Source organism: Trachymyrmex cornetzi, unplaced genomic scaffold (genome assembly GCF_001594075.2).
Source record: "Trachymyrmex cornetzi isolate Tcor2-1 unplaced genomic scaffold, Tcor1.1 scaffold127, whole genome shotgun sequence".
Lineage (NCBI taxonomy): Eukaryota > Metazoa > Arthropoda > Insecta > Hymenoptera > Formicidae > Trachymyrmex > Trachymyrmex cornetzi.
Window position 1 is genome coordinate 762,918 of NW_017295839.1, and position 21,776 is coordinate 784,693.

General features: G+C 33.5%; 2 protein-coding genes across 7 annotated transcripts in view; one reads left to right on the forward strand and one right to left on the reverse strand.

Annotated features, from left to right (window-relative positions):
* The window catches only part of sky (GTPase-activating protein skywalker), a 29,680-nt gene extending 14,730 nt beyond the window's left edge, over positions 1–14,950 (reverse strand). The window contains exons 1-2 of the mRNA XM_018521974.1: positions 14,292–14,950; positions 3–401 (exon numbers count right to left, since the gene is read on the reverse strand). Of these exons, the coding sequence (XP_018377476.1) occupies positions 3–298 (296 nt within the window). The 5' untranslated portion in view covers positions 299–401; positions 14,292–14,950. The remainder of the gene's footprint in view (positions 1–2; positions 402–14,291) is intronic.
* A 2,306-nt stretch (positions 14,951–17,256) lies between these two features.
* The window catches only part of LOC108770472 (insulin-degrading enzyme), an 11,014-nt gene continuing 6,494 nt past the window's right edge, over positions 17,257–21,776 (forward strand). The window contains exons 1-5 of one of the 6 annotated variants that reach the window (XM_018522086.1): positions 17,728–17,985; positions 18,292–18,457; positions 19,563–19,759; positions 20,180–20,680; positions 20,771–20,973. In XM_018522086.1, the coding sequence (XP_018377588.1) occupies positions 18,402–18,457; positions 19,563–19,759; positions 20,180–20,680; positions 20,771–20,973 (957 nt within the window). In that variant the 5' untranslated portion in view covers positions 17,728–17,985; positions 18,292–18,401. Of the gene's footprint in view, positions 17,334–17,526; positions 17,692–17,727; positions 17,986–18,291; positions 18,458–18,506; positions 18,526–19,562; positions 19,760–20,179; positions 20,681–20,770; positions 20,974–21,776 lie in introns of those variants that run through there. The other 5 variants (XM_018522087.1, XM_018522085.1, XM_018522088.1 and 2 more) reach the window with 5 other exon arrangements.

Below are 21,776 nucleotides of genomic sequence, written 5' to 3' on the forward strand. Positions count from 1 at the left end.
GCTGATCGCAGAGCGCCGGCCAGAGCTGCGTCCTGATGCCGTTGTTAAGTGGCCAGGCGTTTTCCCGGATGATCAGCTTCGCCTCCCGCTTCCTGCTGGCCTGCAGCAACGTGTTCACCTCAGCGAAAGTTTTCAGTGTCTGCTTCTTGCTGGTGGGTGATTCCGGATGGATGACAATGTTGCTGGTGTCGACATGCGGTGGGAACGCGTCGTCGATGTCGGTGACGTTCGTCGCCTCCTCCTCGACTACCGACAGCGTGTTCGGCGAATTGTCCATCGGGGAGGCAGTCACTAACATCGCTTAACAACTACGGCACGAGATTCTTCATGGCGGCCACTCCAGCGATTTTTCACGCACCTGCCGCTGTCTACGTCATGTCTTGGGACGTTTCAATTTTCATCTGAGACAAAGAAGATTGGAACATATAAGTGGACGAGTTCGAAGACTTTTGAAGTAGATAGATAAATATTGTAGGATATTTTGGAGGTAAATTTATTTTACAATTAATGAAATAAAAGCAATTTGATAATATCTTGTTGAAAAAATGTAAAAATAGATTTTATCTATATATAGTACAATATTTTATTTATATAATATACAATCAAACTTTTACATATTTCATTTTATACTTATATATACATATCTATATTATTTTACTTATATATGGTAACATATAATCAAACTTTTATACTCTTTACTTTATATTTTTTAATTTTCTATTATAGTATCTGCTCCCGCCACGTTTTTCCACTACTCCAAATTTATTATTTAGATTTCATATTCATGTAGTAATATGTATAGAAATATCATTATTTGCATAATCAATTTAAGGGGGTCTTCTCATCGATTAGCATAATACAAAGACAATTTTTTTAATTTCTTTTAAAATTTTTTTAAATAAGGTAGAATGCGATAGAACATTTAAGTTTAATATATATTTTTGTTTATATCTTGGACTATAAAAAATGTATTAGTAACATATATAACTTCTGCTTAATAAGATATGTATACAAATACACATATAGATATTTATTTTTCTAAGACTGCAATTTTTTAAATATATTGTCACGATAATTTGCTAAAAAAAACTAAAATATCGAAATAAATCAAAGCTCATTTTGTTTTTAACAAATTGTTGCATCTGCTAAATCAACGAAAGTCACTTTTAGGTTCGAAAGTTACCTCCGAATGATTTTGTTTTAAAACAATTAGAACGGATTTAATAGGCAGAGTGCTACGGCTCAACCCTTTCTTTGCTCGCTCCACGACACAATTAAACACGATCGAATAACGCACGTGATTGCGGCATCGCTTGAATCTCGTAAACTCGTGTGAGCTTCAAGATAATGTTTTAGTGCTTACTATGCACATCTGTTGGTATCACGTTGTAATAACATCCTTCCTTCCTGACGTCATCGCTCACTCGCCCGCGGGTAATCCCTCGTGCGAACGAAATCAATTGTCTCGTTGTAAGGGTGCCAGCGTAAACAAGCGCGACGAACACGCATATATAGCGCACCACGTGCTCCCTTCTTTTTTGCTTTTTTTTTCCCTCAATGCCACAAGTGGCACACGCAGGGTCATGAGTGCTTGACACAGGAATCTGTTTGCCAAGGCATATTTCGGACACATACTTGCGTTAATTTCATATTATAAAATGCAAAATATCAACAAATAATATTATATATTTTAAATAAAAAGTTAATAGAACACTTTTAATCAGAAAAAAAATTTAGATAGACGTTGGTGAAAGTTAGACCAGTCAGCTTTTCTATCTAATCATTTTTTTATAACATACTTTATTTAATATTATAAGAAATTGTTATAAAATTATTACGGAATAACTATGACGAGTGAATGTTTATTTAGACGAAAGCAGGCGCGCCTCAAATACATACCTCAATATTTATGCAAACTCATATGCTAAGGGATTTACAGGCAGGTGTGCCCATTACACGCGCCTAGTAATTATGAAAGTGGCCTGAAGAAAAAAATGTGGAAAAGTTAGATTCATCACTAACTTTGTGTTATATCGATTTATATTACAATTATATAAAACTATTTTTTTTAACAGTTGAGGATTGAAACGCTTAACGCGGCGTTTTAGTAATTGTCGTTAAACAAACTTCAGTTCACGTTTATTTTGACAGCAGTTTAAGTCACTTGCTCTCTGGCAAACTTGTGTAGATCCAATTATATTTTCATTATATGTATATATCTATACGAGTATCTGACCAGGGCGGCGATGAAGGAAAAATATAAAGACATGATGATTTGTTATTGTGTATCTCTTCTGCCAATTTCTCATGAATATTTTAAAATTCTACAAACATCATAAATTGGAAATGGCAAAGAAAAAACTAGAATACTGACAAAAATGATAAGTAAACATAATTAGGATAATCATAAGATATAAATGGGTGTTTGTTTTTAACTAGTTTCTAAATATATAAAATTCTTTTGTGGTCATAACTTATTTTTAAGATTTATTGTTATTTAAAAAAATGGTCATTTGAGATATCAAAGAAGTCATATTTCTTTACAATTTTACTACTCGTAAAATTTTACAATTGCAGAAAAGATTAGGGTAAACAGATATTATGGTCATATGAAAAAGATGATCATATATATAGGTTATAATTTTTCCAATTATCGCTAAATAGTGCATTTTTCTAGTCATTCTCAAAGATAATTAATATTTACAGTAGTTTATGTGCGTATACTATTTGAAATAACAATATTACGAATAACAATATCACAATTATGAATATATATATATTCATAAATATATTATGAATATATTAACAAATATATAAAATGAGGCTTGAAAGAATCTATCAGTGAAAAATATAAAAAAGCCCATCAGAGCTTACATCGGTTGTTCGGATGCACAGAAAACTCTTTATTTTTTTTTCGTGCAAATGTAACAAAACGAATAAAATAAACGTTTCGACCCATCAATTCGGGTCCTTATCAATATAAAATATAAATCGAAATTACATAAGTAACGCAAATTCTAAGATGATGATTCACGACAATTTAGCTCATTCTTCTTTATCTAAATGCCAAATTAGCTATGTAATAAATAGACAAATGATTATCAAAAATACTAACTTATATACAATAATATAAAAACTTATATAAAGTAAAATACATTGCGTCAATAAGTAGAATCACATCGCTCATCAGATTGTCAGATTTGCTATGTAGTCATTCAAAAGAAAAACGAAGAACGAAAAATTAGAGAATTATTAAAATCATTTATCTGAATTTTAATTTTATTAACTTACATGTAAGCGTTTCTCGCGACTCGACGTAAAGGTCTTGTGGTGTCGACAGATATGAAATAAGAGTCAAAATAATAAAGTCATGTAGTTATTGTGAAATAAAAATAAAAATAAGACAAAGGGGGAAACAACAACGTCACAGTTCCGTAAATAAATCCATATATAGTGGGTCTAAAGAATACGTATGATTCTGTAAATTCAAACTCAGTTTCTGTTGCTTTATATGGATCATTTCCGAAATCGGTCTTTTATTAAGTACTCTTTCCTCGTCTAATATCTTGACATTTTTCCTTACTATGAACGCTAATCGTATATCATAACGGCAAATTCCATTTGCAAATATAACGAATCGCAAATTATTTGCAAATATAACAAATATTCGTTCGTTTTTGTATTTTTTAGAAAAATTATTTACTATAACTGCAAAATATATATCAAATATGTAAATTTGTTTGCTATAAACAGTAAACAAATTTGACAATTTTTTTTACATTTTAAAAAGCTATGCATCTTATCTCAATTTATCTTATACATTGTAAAAGTATCTATGTATTTTGGGAAATATTTTTTTTATTATGTAGTGACAAAATATTCTTTTAATACATATACCAACACAAAATCAAAGCAAAAAGAAATATCTCAAAACGACAAGAATATTATGACTTAGGCCACTGTCATAATCGCTCATCATAACTGTCATAATCGCTCATTGTGACTGTTCGTTGAAAAATTGAGAACATTTATATTTTGACCAATTAATTTAATATCACGCATGATTTTGCGACAATCAATTTTTTATTTTATATTTATATAACCTTTTTCGTAAGCTCGTATATCAAACATGTACATATACACATATATATGTATACATACATATATATAAAATATATAGCTGTCAAACCACCAGAGTAGTTCTGAGTCATGATTCAGGAATATTTATAGCGATTTTGGTGCTATCTGCATTGCTCAACGTTACATTACATGTAGTTGTATACAAGCGAAACATAAACATTCTAACGAACGAAAAATTATCAAAGGCGGCCAAATGTAATCGGCGATTAATTCGGCGGAATTAATTAATTCGAATAGAATTGTTCAAAATAAAATTTTTAACTATACAAATCGCTGTCTAATCTTTTTTCACATATATTAACATAAACTTGATAGTTCTCAACATTACATGAATTATTGAATAATTTATTCAATATATATATTATTTTAATAAAATAATATACAGGATGTTGGAAAATAATGATAAATCTTTCGCATAGGGGCAGAATGAACTAAATTGAGAAGAAAAGTCCTCTACCATTTTGCAATTTTCGCAATAGTTAACAAGATATTAATTGCTAAAAATTGCTGGTCTTGAATAATTTTTTACTCAAATACTATTATATTAACTTTACAGAAAAACTGCAAAGAGATAAAAATTGTTTGTTTTCTTCTTATAGAGCTCTAAGAATTTTTTTATAATTTTTCAGAATTTTTTAATACCTTATTTTTTCATGTTGGTAAAAATGAGAAAATGCAGTTGATAAAAATTCTAAAAAGTTGATAAAAAATTCTGAAAAAATTCTTAGAGCTTTATGAAAAGAAAATAAACAATTTTCGTTTCTTGCAGTTTTTCTGTAAAGTTGATAGTATTTGAGCAAAAAATTATTCAAGACCAATTTTCGGCAATTTTTAGCAATTAATATTTTGCAATTAATTATTGCGAAAATTGCAAAATGGTAGAGGACTTTTCTTCTCAGTTTAGTCCATCCTACCCCCCGCGAAAGATTTATCATTACTTTCCAAACACCCTGTATATATTAGTAACTATCGATTACGTTGAGTTATATAATTAGAAATTTTGCCATAATTCTATCAGTTGAATTAATCATCAGTTAAATTAATCAGGATTTAATAAAAGACATCGTTCATTAAAAGAAGAGTATTATGTTAATATGCTATATTACTTGGTTTCAAATAACTTTCGAATAACCATGAAATAAAACTGCGAAATTTATAATCATTCATACCGAAAAAAAACACATCATCTTAGTTGTGGAAAAAACTTCAGCCATTGACCTGCCATCAGACACGCGAACGGCCTAAGCGGAGACAATGAATACATAATATGACATATAATTAACACGAGGGAGCTGTCGCTAATAATATAACAGCTCGGCCAGATGCGAAAGTGAGCTGCTATAATCTCGGTGTACTTAACGGTTATTAATAAAAAGCGCACGTTATCTCCCGGCCAATAACATGCATTCAGCGCTTATCAACATACCATGTGCTACTCGTAAGACTTACACACACACACACACACACACACACACACACACACACACACACACACAAAACACTTGCAGTGATCCTACAAAGAGATTTTACGGACGAAATCTTACGGTATTTTCTTAATTGCTTTAAAATAATACTCAAATGTGATGAAAGGGCAAAATTTGTATAATTTAATTTCGAGATATTTCAAGTATTAATCTTTGTTCATGCTCGTAGATGCGCAGAAGTGAAATATTTTGCTTATCTGCGTGACATACATGCGGATCAAAGCACTTTTCAGCACAACTGCATTCAGGTTCTTATCGGCCCTTCTCTTATTACTGCGATATTACACTAAAAAGATGTTCCTCCTATTCTATTTTTTTTATTCTGTTTCTTTCGCCATATTTAAAAATCGTACAGGTATTGTGTGTACGCGTGTGTGTGTGTGGAATATGATAAAGATGTTGAAGATAGTAAATCATGCGTTAAATCCTCTTTAAAACCAATGCTAATGTTAAATAACCTGTGGTTGAAAGAGAGTAGCGATTTTTTAGGACATCCCGTATATATAGAATACGCGGGCTTGCAGTTGCTGCCGTAGATAAATATTATTGCAAGTCCCGAGCGCTCCGAACCACTTGATAGTATAAATACATCGCATCAAAGGCGGAGGCAAAGGCAAACGCGCACGCATTGTCGAATATGCAAAGTAAAACGGGGTGCCTATTTGCTATGCGTTTCCCTCACGATGCTTACATCCTCGCCCAAATTTTGAAAAACATGAAAGATCCTAAAACGTCATGTTTCTCGGAAAAACGATTAAACCGATGATTTATGTTCCATCATTTCGTATTTCCAATCGCTTCAAACAGTGTATGGCACTTGTCATTCTGTGCATGCACAGAAAATGCAAAGCGGTGGATGAGATCAACGTGAGAAGAAAAACGATTAAAAGTAAAATGGACAATAAGCGGAGTCTGTCAACAATACTGTGTGCAATCGTCATAGAAAAAAATAGATAAATATCAGATAAAAACGTTCTTTCCTTTTCCTATGCAATTTGTTTGTGTATTATCTTGTGTGTATCTGTTTGTGTATCTTAGTGTAACGTGCATTATATAAATTTTTTTAAAAAAGTTATATTTTCGAGAAAAAAAAACTAATTATTTCGCGAATTCCTTTTCAGCAATATTCAACATTCAAAGTACCTATAAAAAATAAATAATAAAAATATTATAAAAACATACAGTCAATTATTTTATAGAGAGACTCTAAAGAGTGAAAATTGAGTCAATCTTTTTTATAAGAATGAAATTTCACTCCGTAGAATAAGATTCAGCTTACAAGTTTTAGAGCTTACATTTTAGCGATGTTTTCGATCTTAAAACATATTATACAGATATTTTGGAATCTCTTAAATCAAATACACTTTGTATTAAAGAAAAATCGCTTTTAGTTGCCGCGCACGAGATACTTGTAAATTATTTTGAAATATTATAGCAAAATTTGAAATGTTGTAGCAACGTCATCTGTCTATGTGAAACGAAGTTCAAAATCTAAGGACCATGGCACATAAAAAAACTTAAGCAGTAAATAATAAGCGAATTGGCCAACAGTAGGGACTGTAAGGCTATAATGTAAGCAACAGGCAAATCCAATATTGATTTCCTTACTGCTTACGTTTTATTGCTTAAGTTTTTTGCGTGCCATGGCTCCAAACCTGATTTAATATGTAACTGATCTAATAATTACTCAACATTTTGTTTCCTATTATATATTTCTACGTTTACATCGTGCATTAAACCGCGGCCTACATCACAAATTCGACTTTCAATAATTTAGGCCCATTGATATATAAACAGTTGATAGATGACCTATCTTCTCTATGATCAGGCCTCGTTTTTTGGTGACCCGACCTAAAATATAGGTCAGATCGCCAAATCTCTCGGTGTAAATATAATCTTATACTAAACTTCGCACGGGAAATATAAAAAGAAGTGAGTTTTAGATCAGGTGAAAGGTTACGTCATTTCAAATGACACATTTCCGAAACTAGAAACGATTCATGCTTAATTTAAAATGAACCTGACTCAGAAATTTCATTCTGCACAATGCGTCGCAAGATCAAGGTCATTAGCGAGGTTTAACATTTTCTATAAATAGCTGTAAAAAATCCCGGAGATAAAAGGCGTGTGCCTTCTGGACGGTGGTGCGTCTCGCAGTATCTCGTGCGACTATACATCATAGAAGAGTGCGTCGGGTGAAGTGAGCAATAAACAACGAGCAGTAGCGTGCAACGTAGCGGCGGTCGCGCGCGATTACGCAATGCCGTGTAATTTCAGTGCGAAATCCAAACGGTTGGGATTCGGCCGCTGAGAAATTTCGCAAGTGCCAAACGGCGCGCTCGCGCGACGCGTCTCGGCGTTTAACCTTGGCTCCGACAATTCCGCGAGGATCATCATTCTACTTCTCGTGGATTTGTGCACGCTGAATAATTCATCAACGAGAACAGCAACGTTAGCCCCACCAGCTCGATTAACGAAGTGTCGTACGCAATTCGCGCTTAATTCCCCCTCGAGAGGATTAATAATATTTATTATAGAGTTCATGTTGAACTTGGAGGTTGGGAGAAAAAGTAAATTTTATATTTTTATAAGGAAACGACGAACGGTACTCCGAAAATCCTATATGGATGATTTCGATCGCCGAATTAATTACTGATTAAATTAATTGGAGCTCGAATCGAAATTCTGATTATAATTTAATTGGCGATTAATGCAACCGATAGAATTACTAAAATTTTAATGTGTAATTCACAGTAAAATCTAATCTAATTAAATATAGAGAATTCCTATATTCAAAGCAGATCTTAGTGCTTCAATATTTATGTGTGTGAATTTATATACATATTTGATTCTACAAATTGCGAGCAAAAAATCTTTTTTGGTTTTGAATAAAAATATCAATAAATAATTAGATGTTAGAGAGAATCTTGCGAATAATTTGATAATGTGAAAAATATTAATATTCTTATAAAGATGCTTATATTAACACCAAAATTATCAAATTGCTTGTCAATTTAATAAGTGATATTATTACTCTGATTCTGCTTACGATGACATTTTAAGACCAAAAAAGATTTCGGCACGCAGAATCAAATATGTAAATTCACAAAGAAATATTTAAGCACTAATATAAGATCCGCTTTGACCGAATATTAGGAATTCTCATATTTAGGGGCCTATTCTGTAATTTTCAACGACTGTAACTGTTACTCTCGTTAAGAATAGGCCTCTTAATTAAATTGATTTTTATGGATCAAAATTCGTATCATTTCTAATATGTGATTCGCTATTCTTCTTTATGTTCATTTGTAGTAATAAATTAGTTTTAATCTCGGTTCAACTTATTTTTTATTTTTATTCTAGTGTCAGAAAAAAATGAGTAATTTAAGTCGGAGATTAAAGCCGAGTTAATCTAGACTGATAGAAATAGACTAAGCTTTAAAGTTAATCCAGATTAATAGAAATGGATTTAGCTCTTTTTATGATATTAAGGAACAAAGAAATTAATAATTCTTTCTATGCTAATAAAATACATATTATTTGGTAAATTAATCGCCAGTTAAAATAACCGGAGCTTGGCCGAAGTCAGCCAAAATGTGTATTCACATGTTAGGTTAGAGTGTAGGCATAGGTACAAATAGGGTCATAAATTCATTAACGCGTAAAGTTGCACATATATTCGCGGCGCGTACTTCCTGCCTAAATGTTCGCGCATCATGATTGTGATTATTTAAACTGCAACGATTTAGACTTTATCTTAAAGAAGCAAAAGGTCCATATTTCGTGTAGACTCATAATCTAACATATCAATGTTTGACGAATAATAATAAATAATAATTGAAAAAATGTTTTTCAAAGAATCAAGATGCGTTAACATTTAAACAAGAAGCACGTGCTCCGAATGTCTGATATGTATGCAAATTCATATAGTATTTATACAGTACAAGTGTGTGTAGGTGTATCGAAATTATTCGTATCGCTAAAGAATTTAAAAGATTTAAATGTAAAGGATTTAAATCGTGACTCGTGCATATAATATAGTGTGTAGAACAGTTCCCCTTCTCAGTTACATTGCTAATAATCCACCTTGTATATGCATGTACGACTACGTACATTAACCATGTCCGGTTCGCTTGCACTCGGTGACCAATTTCTTTACAGTGCCTAAGAAATGTATTTTTTCGTTTACGTAGTTAATTTGCATGGTTCAATAGTTTCATGTTCCGCAAAGAATAGAAAGACTCGGCAAGTCGATTGCCGGTGAGATGTCCTTGTGAACGCGGTCGCGCTGGATAACCATTAACACACGTGGTTGTACATGAGACCGATTGAGAGATCGGCCGGTTAATCCACCGCAAGTAACGCAGCTTCACGCAATCCGAGCACCAATGACGGAATAAAATTCCCATTTCTTTGACACGGGTTGTTGGGAAACAGCACAAAACGTTCAATGACATTTTTTTTAACCTCGCGATAAGATGCAAGGTTGATCGAAGTGTCTGGACAAATGTAAAGCGAGATCCAATCAAATTGTTGAATCCGTCTTTGGATTAATTGGTGTGATTAAGGCGGCAAAATAAATTAATAACATCTAACGTATAACAATCATTTTCTTGTTTTTCTAATGGTGTGTTTAGAATTATTTGTCCTTTGAAAGCAACAAACATCTTTTAAGTTTGATTTTAAAGCACAGTAAATACTCAGCGTAGGTCTATCAATATAGGTCCATGAATTTTTTGTTCCATAAATTAAAAAGAATCAGAATTTTCGATTCTATGTTATTCTATCCCCAAATTATAATTTATTTGCTGGTGTTTAATTAGAGGTCAAAAATACTTTGCTATTGAAATTCTGAGTTCAGTTTTTCTCATATGAATTTTTTTCTCATCAAAAGAAAATTTGAAGGTTTTTAACGTGTATCCGTTAATGCAACGTTCACTTTTATCCATCTCTCATCCGTTTGATGAGCGGAATAGTGGAGATAAAAGAAAAAAAATTCATCCGCGGAAACTGGCGCGTGACTTCTTTTACATCCGGTACATGAAAGTGCTAAATGGCCATTACTAAACGTCAAGAGCGTGAAACGACTCATCAACGTTGCAACGTTGGAGCAACAGCCCTAGTATCGTTCCTCTCTGTCTCGCTGTACCTATAAACGAAAGTCCCTGAAACGAAAACTGCCTACTTCCGAGCAATAAAGACCAATGCCGTAATCATCGTGATTTAACGACATTGACTCGACCACCGGGAGTCGTCATATAAATGAAATAATGCTTTCATATCGAATCTTCTGATCTTCGAAAGAACATTCTCGTCATTTCAAAGCGGCAAATGTAGTTTCTACGACGGTAAACGTCGTGTCACTATGTATGTTGCACGTGGCACTCTTTTAATGTTAGAACGAAGTCTGTTCTTCGTAGCTGCACTATGTTTTCACTCTACAAAAATATATAATTTGACAGTGGAGAGAAAATGCATTCTAAAAAATATCGTTGTGGATTTAACACACTATACGGTGTTTATGCAGGGTGTCTCAAAATTCGTGAATCAAAATATTACAGCAAAGTCTTTGAAAAATTAAATAAAAAAGTTATTTGTTATTTTTTATTTTAAGCAGTAATTTTTTAGATACGAATGGTTTAAGTATGACCAATTATAAACTACGTTTAGACTATTACTTGTAACTATCATTGAAGTGAGCGCTCAACAACGCCCACAAATACATGCCGCGTGTGACTCATGGACAGGTGGCTATCTAAACATAGTTTATTATTGGCCACATTTAAACCCTTAGGTATATCTAAAAAATTACTCCTTAAAATAAAAATATTTACAAATAAATTTTTTATTAAATTTTTCGAAACCTTTCTTGCTATGGTATTTTGTTCGCGAATTTCGGGACGCCCTGTATAATTTTACCATGTTGGTATTAATATTAATCAACATGGTGTGGATTTAAACCTTGATGTACCTCAATATTATCATAGTGTGGATATAATTCACGATGTTAATATTAACATCAACACGATAAGAATTACCCAGCATATGTGTTACATTCACACCGATTGTTTAGAGTATGGGGAAGATAAAAGAAACAAAAAATTCAGCTATAAAGAACCGATGAATGTTTCTACTCTCTAAATTCTTCGAAGTGAATATTTAAAAAGTGAAATTTTACTCTTAAAAACTGAAAATTCTTTTTCAAGAGTGGCAGAATTTTCACTCTTTAGAGCAAAATTCCACAAAAAACTTCAAGAATACGAGACAAATTCTTTTACTGGATATTTCATGTGCGTTTCAAGAGTTACTAATTGTCTCAACTATTTTGAAGCCGATCATACGATCTTTCGAATATAAACTATGTTAATAAACAATCCTCTGATGTTGCCAGACGATTGTCAATGTTTCGAGTTTAAACAGAATTATAGTATCTTAATTCCGTGGAGTTTAATTTTCAATATTTTAGATGTTACGGCAAAGCCCTTCTATTCCGAATCCCCTTTTATTCTGGAACAGCTGTTCCCCTGTCAAGTGGAAGTCTCCTCTTACGTCGCTCTCCCACTATGTCGTTTGCCACGTGACCGCATGGCTATGCGTGGAGTGGGAAAACGAGTAAAAGACGGAGAGCGAGCGATGACATTTTCGTTTTACGCATATTTCGTCAGGATAAGAGTTTGAGGATTAAGGGGACTCCGGAATAGACAGGCAGTTCGATCTCTATGATTCTAGAATACTCTACAATATTTTTCTGTGAAAACGCACGAGAACAGTTTCTATATCAAACAGTCTCCAACTCAACAGAGTTCGATTAAAGTTTTTTTTTCGTACACATTTGTCTCCCTCAATTTTTTGAAAGAATAAAAAAGTATCTACATATTAAGACCTTATATACTCATTTAAATACTAATAATATATTGTGAAATAAAAGGAAGTCAATTAAAACAAGTAAAATATTTGAATATTTGGGCACTCTTGTTTAAAACAAAATAATAAAACAAATATATAATCACTTTTTTATACACAGAAAAGTTATAATAGTAAAAAATATTATAGAAAAAGACGGTCGACTATTTCTACACTTCTACCAATGTAGAAAAACTTTAACCTCAGTTAACTTATTCTTTATTTTTTCCCAATTTGTAGAATTATAAAAAATAGAGTAAATTAAATTAAAATTGAAATTAACAGACATTGATAGAAATGAACATTAGTCCCTCATAAAAATACAATATGATGCAATTAGAACGCATCGTGTCTAACAATAAGTAATAATATAAAAATGAAACAAATGATTGGAGTAAAAAAATGTGTATAAAACTTTGAATCCACGATGCTAGAAATTTCGGATGAAAAAAAATTGACCAATCGCATTGGTTATGTGACCGAATTGTTCCAATGTCATATGTAAATTCTTCCTCTAGAAAAACCGAGATCTCCGAGAAGTTTTTAGCATCGTAGACATAAGGCTTAAGAGATTTTTTTTCTGACTATAATGTTATATTTGATCCCTAATTGCTCCCCCAAAAAAATTTAACGTATTAGACATCAAACTTGCTCCAGTATTTAATAAAAAAGCATCTCGATAATTTTAACGTCATATACACGTGTACTTTAAAAAGGTCAAGTCAAGTTTCTAATATAGAAAGTGTTGGAGAGATAAAATAGATCTCCTGTGTCACTTTAATATCATTTTCGGCTCCAGAGGAAGCTCGAATTGCTTTGCGCGGCAAAGTTAACTTTTATGAACTTGCGCTCAACTGGTGATGCACTTGGCAGGATCATTACGTCATTAATCGCCGTAGGAGCGATCCAAACCCTCTCCGGTCGAAGGCGTCGAGTATGAAAAGTGTAACTTGACAACGGTTGTGTTCATCGGAAAAAGTAATTTTGTAAGTTTTTTCAATATTATTAGTTTATATATTTAGATTCGGTGAGAAACTAAGGGCCAATTATATTAAAAAATTATGTAAAGCTGCATTTTTTCTGAACGCAGTCAATAAGACAAGTCGATCTAGGTGAAATCGATTCCGATGAATATTCAATTAGTTTTTCGTTTCCCCCTGTAGTGTACCTACTTAATACCGATTACGATGCAAGATCCATCGTATCTTTCATTTATTTTTAACTGGAGCTGTCGGAGTCTTGGATCTACTCAATTCGGATCCACTAAATCTCTGTCAAACAATTCAATTTTCTTTATATTACATCTGCAAATTTCAATTATTCTTATTAAAATATATTCTACAATTTATTCTTTTTTTTATAAAGTTATGTTATTTTGGTATCTTGAAATTAATTAGTGCCCTTTAATTAATAATTAAATAGAGTTTATGAACCCAGCCTCAGTAACTGTATCATAGATTTTGGAGTCAGCTCTAGAAAGTTAACAGCAAATATTTCTCTCTCTCTTTCTCTTCCTCTCTTTCCATATCGTTTTCGCGTATCTCCATCCGAAGCTCAAATAGACGTACATATCGCACTTTAAACTCAAGAAACGCAGAGAACAGTTGAAAGAGACCGAGCGACGGTCAGGACGCGCACGATTCCAACAATTCAGTAAATACATTTAAATGACGCCTGGCGTAATCCGCCCAGAACCGCCGAGAATGACTTACCGCCGGTTTAGGTCGTTTAGGTACACGCGCGATATTGGCGAAGCCGGCCTACCTCGATAAGCACGACGAAACACCAACAGGCAGCTCCGATCCTCGTTTCGAAGCGTGGCATGCAAGCAAGGGACGGTACTAGAGACGAGCCGCCCGGCGCGGCACGGACGGCGGTGTGCCCGCCCGGAGCGATGCCACTGTCGACGTCGCTCTGAACAGTCGTGAACTCTCCGAAGGTAGTCGCACTTCTATTCGGCCGATCGCGCGATTCCTCACTTCACGCGGGTAACTCTCGGGCCGTCTGGTCTGGCGCGTATGCAATCGGTTCACTTTTCCTTGTCGTCAACCGATTCGATTGTGTCGAGTATACCACACCGACCGCCGACTATACACTTGATCGCGAGATGCTGCTTCGTACGCTTCAACGTCTGCCTGGCTGTGACCGCTTGCTCGCGCGCGCGCGCGCGCACGAGCTTTTACGTGCGTGCGTGTGTTTACTTTGCACGTAATCCTACGATGCGCGCTCGACACCCCGCGGTCCCTCTCCGAGGTCGCTCAAGATCACGAATCGTTTCGCGCGTATATACCTACACCGCTGTCGCGGAAATCGGCGGACAGACGACATACAGGATGATTACAGCAGCTCGATCTCTTTCTCTCTCTCGCACAATCGCGACGCGTACGTCCGCGCATCACGCGCGTACAAGGGCCACTGCGCGCCGACAGCGGCGGCCGCGCCTCACGGCGCGCGTCTGTACTAAACGCGCGTCACGGAGTGATCGATAGATAAACGGCCAACTGCGTGCGTCAAATCCGTTAAGTCCGTCTCACACTATGCGTTGGGGGATTGCGAGTTTGAGATTAGATTTCGACCGGTCAGGTCATTTTCATTTCAGTCTGTTTTATTCTGATTGATTAAATTCTAATCTTTATTTCGCAATCCTTAATCTCCAAATGACTTCAATGTATAGTGTGACACCGGCTTAAAGATTGCTCAAAGGGGATCGATTTGGGTTATTTGGGTCGATTGTATGTTTTGGAATGAGATGAAAATTACAATAATGAACCAAATTCACGAGTTGTTGACCAGTGAAGTCATAAATATTCTGATGAACTTGCTAATGTTTGTGTAATTTACATTATATATATATATTATAATGCATTACATCAATATATGATTTAGCTGTCGTATGACCAATTAAAATCACGCTAAATGTTGACATTAGATGACATTTGTTATGAAGACAATCATATAAAAAAAAAAGACAAATACTGGCCTTCTACGTTAGTCAAATACACACATTTGACAATTCGATTAAGTTCAGTAAAATAATAACGTATTTTTTGTAATATCATACATAATGTTAAATAAACACAACATTTTTTTTATTGGTCAATTAGTAAAATTTTTTCCTCTGACCGGCCAATCAAAATGCTTCGAAGCGCCAAACGGACCGCACTCCATATCGCGATACCTTTTCTTGCATCACACTGATTCTGCACGTGCGATTACTGTTTAAAGAACCTTGAACTATGTTTCCATTGGTTAATTTAACAGTATACAACAGGTTATACAGTGCTTATTTTTTAATCTGTCAAACAATACGCCGAGTATAAGTTTTGTGTTAAATAACTGATCGATTAATGTCTATGGCCGGTATTTATAGCCGACTCTTATAGTTTAAGACCGTCTTAAGTAATATCTTAAGATGCTAATAATTAATACGACTCTCATCTCGAATGGTATTCATATATAATCAGATCTTATATTTAGGATCGTGTTAAGTACAGTTTTATTAAGATGTAATAAACCAATTATAGAGAGCGGTATTAATATCTTAAGACTTAATACATTTTCAAAAAACGGACTATGAATGTCGCGCGGCCCTCGACTAATTTGAATTAAAAACTTCGAGTAACTTAAAATTAGTGTTTATATAATCACTAATTTCAATCAACTAATCCAACAATGGTTGTATTATTTTATTGACATGAACAGAATAATTAGTTTATTGTAATTTAATATACGAGAAAAAAGATTATTTTGCTTGAAAAAAATGCTGTCGGTTAATCGAACTGAATGCAATGTTTGCCCGGATTTGAATTTTCGAGAAGTTTTCGCAGCTAACATCAAATCATTGGACGCATCAGCACTCATTAGTTAAGTGAGCGGTCGCTGCTATTGGTATATTCTTCCAGAACTAAAAGTCTGATTGGATGTCTAGAAAGATACACCAATAGATGTTACCCAGGCAGCACAGAATATTTATGATAAATATTTATTAATATTCATTTTTTGAAATGTTATATAGATATTTTATATAAAGCTTTATTTGAAATATATTATTAAAATATAGACTAAATATTTTATGCAATATTTATGATAAATATAAATAAATATTTCTAATAAGTATTTTTTATTTGGATTATAATGTCTCATTAAGTATTTTCATAGCATTTACTATAACTATTCTAATAAGTATTTCATAATATTTATAATAAATATTTATGATCTGTGCAATCTAAAACCACAAAAATATTTACAAAATATATTTAAAATAAATTTTATAAATGTTTCTAAATATTTTGTAAATATTTTGTAAATATTGTGTGCTGTCTGGGTATTAGGGGTTGTGCACAATTAAAGAAATAGAGAACAGAGAATAAGGCCTTGCACACAATAGAAGGAATAAGGAATGAGGAATAAAAAATTAACGATTTTAGGTCCGTTTCCACCAACGCAGATCAAGTTCTAAAGATTAGAAAAAGACGAAGAGTAAGTTGAACCGAGATTAAAGTTAATCTATATTGGTGGAAATGGGCATTAATCTATCAGAAATCGGATACATCGGAATACATAGTTTCTGATAGGTTGAAATCGTTTATTCTTTATTCCTAATTCCTTATTTCTTCTATTGTGCGCTGGATCTAAGAACTTTTCAACCTATCAGGAATCACAGTGTAAATTATGGAATACGCATAATGGTAGGTTGTATTCGGAACAGCCAATTTAAGCATCAAATCAAATGTGACCGCGTGACACGATAGCATCGTGGCAACGTATAACTTAACCTGTCGCACATCATAGGAGGCATCATATTAGGTTTGCCATGGTCGCATAGTTCCAACATCCAACATCCCCTGTCATAGCTTTTATTTATTCATTAAATCGTAAAACTATATAATCGCATTACTTCTGATTGAGGTTACCGGTTGACGATCAACCCTAATCGGCAACCATCAGTGAAATAAGTTGATTTGATCGACGGATCACAGCGGACAGCGAGTGCAAGCGAGTGTAGAACTTGGTGTTGCTCCGATTTTGCAATTCGTCAGATTTATCTCCGTCCTCCGATGCTCCGATTGCTCCGATGTTCGTCACGCGCGCGTTAAAATCCCGTGTGCCGTTCGTGTCCGCACAATCTCGCCTGCTCTTCAGGTACCTATGTTTTTCCGCAAACGTGAGTACGCCACTTGTCACTCGCCATCGTGTCATCGTCCTACGTATACCTGACGAGAATACCGCTCCTGTCATTCGCCGCGTCATCATATCGAATGTTTATGTCGGTCATTAAATCGAAGTGGTTTAGCACAATTTGCAATTTTGCGACTCCCTCGATGGACGATTTTACAATAATATCGAGTGATTGTCAGGAATCACTTCCCGTTCAAATTTCATTGGCGTGTCGGTGTACCTAACCTCAATACGACGCCAAGTGATTTTATCAGTGTTACTGTTTTTTTCTTTTTACGAGGTAACACAAGAACTTTGTGCGAGACAATTCCAAGCAGAACAACAAGTCACGATAATGTCAAAATGACATTAAATTGAATCGAAAATGATTGAAAAATGACTTTTAACGGTTATTTTGGAGTCATTTTGACATCATTTTGACATCATTTTGACATCATTATAATGACTTGTTATTTTGCTTGGAATGTACTGTTTTCTCATTATGGAAGCACCGTGCGTATGAGAGAGAGAGGGAGAGGGAGAGAGAGAGAGTGTGTATGTGTGTGTGTTGTGTTGTTCACGTATATAACGTATCTGCTCCGCGAAGCCATCGTCAAGGTTAGTGTGGTGACATTTGTGTGACAGAGTGACAGAAAAAACGGAAAACAATAAATTTGTATCGTGTCCGGCGTGAGGTCCTGTCGTCGACGTTTCACGATGGCGTCATTTTATCAGAATGACAAGAACTCCCTCGTGGAGAGTTGTACCTGCAAGTAAGAATACTGTCGCTTAGTAGTTAACTGTTAGCTACACAACCATATGTTATTTGAGTCTAAAAGTGGTAACATAAACTGTGAAACTGCACACGTTTTATACTTTCTTTTTTTTCCCCTATATATCCCTGTATAATTTTAAAGCGAGAATTCGAAACATTCTAGAATAGTAAGTTTATAAAAGAAAGAAGGATGTGTATGGACATGTACAGATATATTCCATGTATTATTATGTGAATGTTTATACTATATGTTTATGTATGTTTATATACATCCTCCATGAAAAATTTTTTACCGCGATATAATTTTTATATTTCTTTTATTTAAATTTGCTACATACATATAAATACATCCACAATATTAAGCAAAGAAAAGTATTACAATCTTCAACTGAAATTGTTTTCTAGTGATATATTGTTATCAGTTGATTTTTTTTATCACAATTGCCTTTTTTTATCAATTATCTAAAATTAAGTTTTCCTTTGTTTCAACTTCGTGTTATTTTCCTACTTATATATTTGTCATTTAAACATGATGGAATAAGGAAATGAGTGACAAAGACAAAGCATACTACATGTTTTTATTTTGCACCTGTGCAGTTAGAACATAAATGGAAATTGAAGGAAAACTTGACTTGAGATAAAGAAATCTGAAATAGACAAAAACTTGATTTGAGAATAGAGAAAATATTTTGTCTTAATAAATAATAAATTATGGAAACTTAACTTTATAATCCATCTAAGAGTTTATATACTATTTTGTTACATTTATACATACATATTTAATATATAGAATACAGCGGGGCTATATTTTGTCTATTTCTCATGATATTGTTTATGTTTCTGAACAGCATATACTGATCATTTAAAAATCATACTTGTGCTCTTGAGAAGTAGTCATGATTGTATAAGATAGTTATAAGCACTACTGCAAAAAGATATTGTTTGTTGCTGTAAATTTTGTATTACATTAAGAGGTTGAAAATAACGGAATAGCCCCGCTCTAGTTTTAGAATATTTTTCAGCATCATTGATGCATAGCGATATAATAGATTAACAAATTCATGCATTCTTAAAATTTTTATTTGTATTTTCTTCATGTTTAGAAATCAAATTTCTGAATCTGTTCGCCCGATGACCAATATGTCGACTGAACGTGTGGAAAAGCGATGTGATGATATAATAAAATCACAAAATGATGACCGATTATATAGAGGTTTAGTACTCACTAATAAAATGAAAGTTTTTTTAATAAGCGATCCAACAACTGATAAAAGTGCTGTTGCAATGGACATTAATGCCGGTAATTATATTATTTTGCTATTTTGCTCGATATTTCTAGCGATTTTCATAAGAATATTTTTATTAAATAATTCTGCACATATATAAATTATAACAATACAAGCTGCGATCTATTTGGACGCTCACGCGCTTTAAGCGCTTGTAATCATCATTCTGTCTTTATCGTTCGTTAAAATAAGAATAGAAGTACTGAAAAGCGCTGAAAGCGTCTAAATCGACCGCAGCCATATGGAGAAAACCGAACCCGGATCTTATGCATTCCGTGCGATTGTCCTAAGCCTTTAGGCCACGAGGTCAATATTTTGATTTTTTTATCGTCTATGTATATTTTTCTGAATCACTTTATATCGTTAATATTGTTAACATTTTCTACTGGATTTTGTTGTAATTTCAAATTTTAGAAGTAAAATATGTGTTACAGGCTATATGTGCGATCCAGATGATCTACCTGGATTAGCGCACTTTTGCGAGCATATGTTGTTCCTAGGAACGAAGAAATATCCTCAAGAGAATGATTACAATATATTTCTGTCACAGAATGGTGGTGTGAGTAACGCATCAACACATTTAGATCACACCACCTATTATTTCGATGTAACTCCTGATAAGTTAGAAGGCGCTTTAGATCGTTTTGCTCAATTTTTCTTGGCGCCTCTCTTTACGGAGAACTTGACTGAGCTAGAATTAAATTCCATAAATTCAGAACATGAGAAAAATGTAGCGAATGATACGTGGCGATTTGATCAATTAGACAAATCATCTGCGAGCTCAGATCATCCGTTTTCAAAATTCGGCACAGGAAATAAAGAAACATTAGACACAATACCGAAACAAAAGGACATTAATGTTCGAAATAAACTACTAGAGTTTCATGAAAAGTATTATTCTGCAAATATTATGTCTCTGTCTGTTCTTGGCAAAGGTACGACAATAATTTATTGAATCTATTTATTATTAGAACATCTGAAAATATTTACTATACATTATATTAATAAATAAATTTTCTATTTAGAGAGTTTAGATGAACTCGAAAATATGGTAGTGGATTTGTTTTGTGAGGTACGAAACAAGGAAATTGAAGTTCCAACATGGCCCGAACATCCATTTAAGGATGAACATTTCCGCACTATGTGGTACATTGTTCCGATAAAGGATACAAGAAATTTAAACATTTCATTTCCTTTACCAGACATGCGTCAACATTACCGATCTTCGGTAATATAATATATTTTTCTTTTGGCTTTGATATTTTAAATGAATATTATGTCTTATTGTTAGTTCTTTTTTTAAGTATAATTACAAAAGAAAATACTAAAACGAGATCAATTATTTTCCGTAATTTTTTGGTTGAATGCGAATCCACTTTTTAAATTGTTTCATCACATTACAATTTTAAGAAATTGACAGTTAAAGTTGCAAGAAAGGGCTATTTTTAGATATTTTGTTATATTATAACTACGGTATGTGACGTGCTGATACAATTTCAAAAATCGGATTCGTATTTAACGTTCTAAATTACGAGAATGAGCTGCTTCGTTCCAGTGTTCGAAAAAAGGTCAATTTTTGTCGAATAGTATTTTATATACATACACTCATGCACGCATATACAATGTACATATATATTGTATATACACGATGACTCATTTTAATCGACGGATCCAAATATCTCCTAAAATACGCCAGCTACAGAAAAATGGTTGGGACAAAAATTGTCGAGGACAATGAGGGTCATTTATCTGTGCTAATAATTTTGACCTTCAGGTCGATTTTCAAGGTTATTTGAAGGTCGTCATTTTTTAAAATGGAAACCCCTATTTTTGATACCGGATTCGAAAAGAGCGGGAAATTTTATGTTTGAAATGATATTTTAGAATTTGTTATTGTGAGTTTAAGAAGGTCAAATCAAGGTTAAATGATTAAAAAGCACTTAGAAGCTGTTAATTTAGATTTATAAGCTTTTTATGCATGATAAGTGTTTGGCGGTACTTCAAATAGTAGAAAAGCTGCGAAAAATTTAA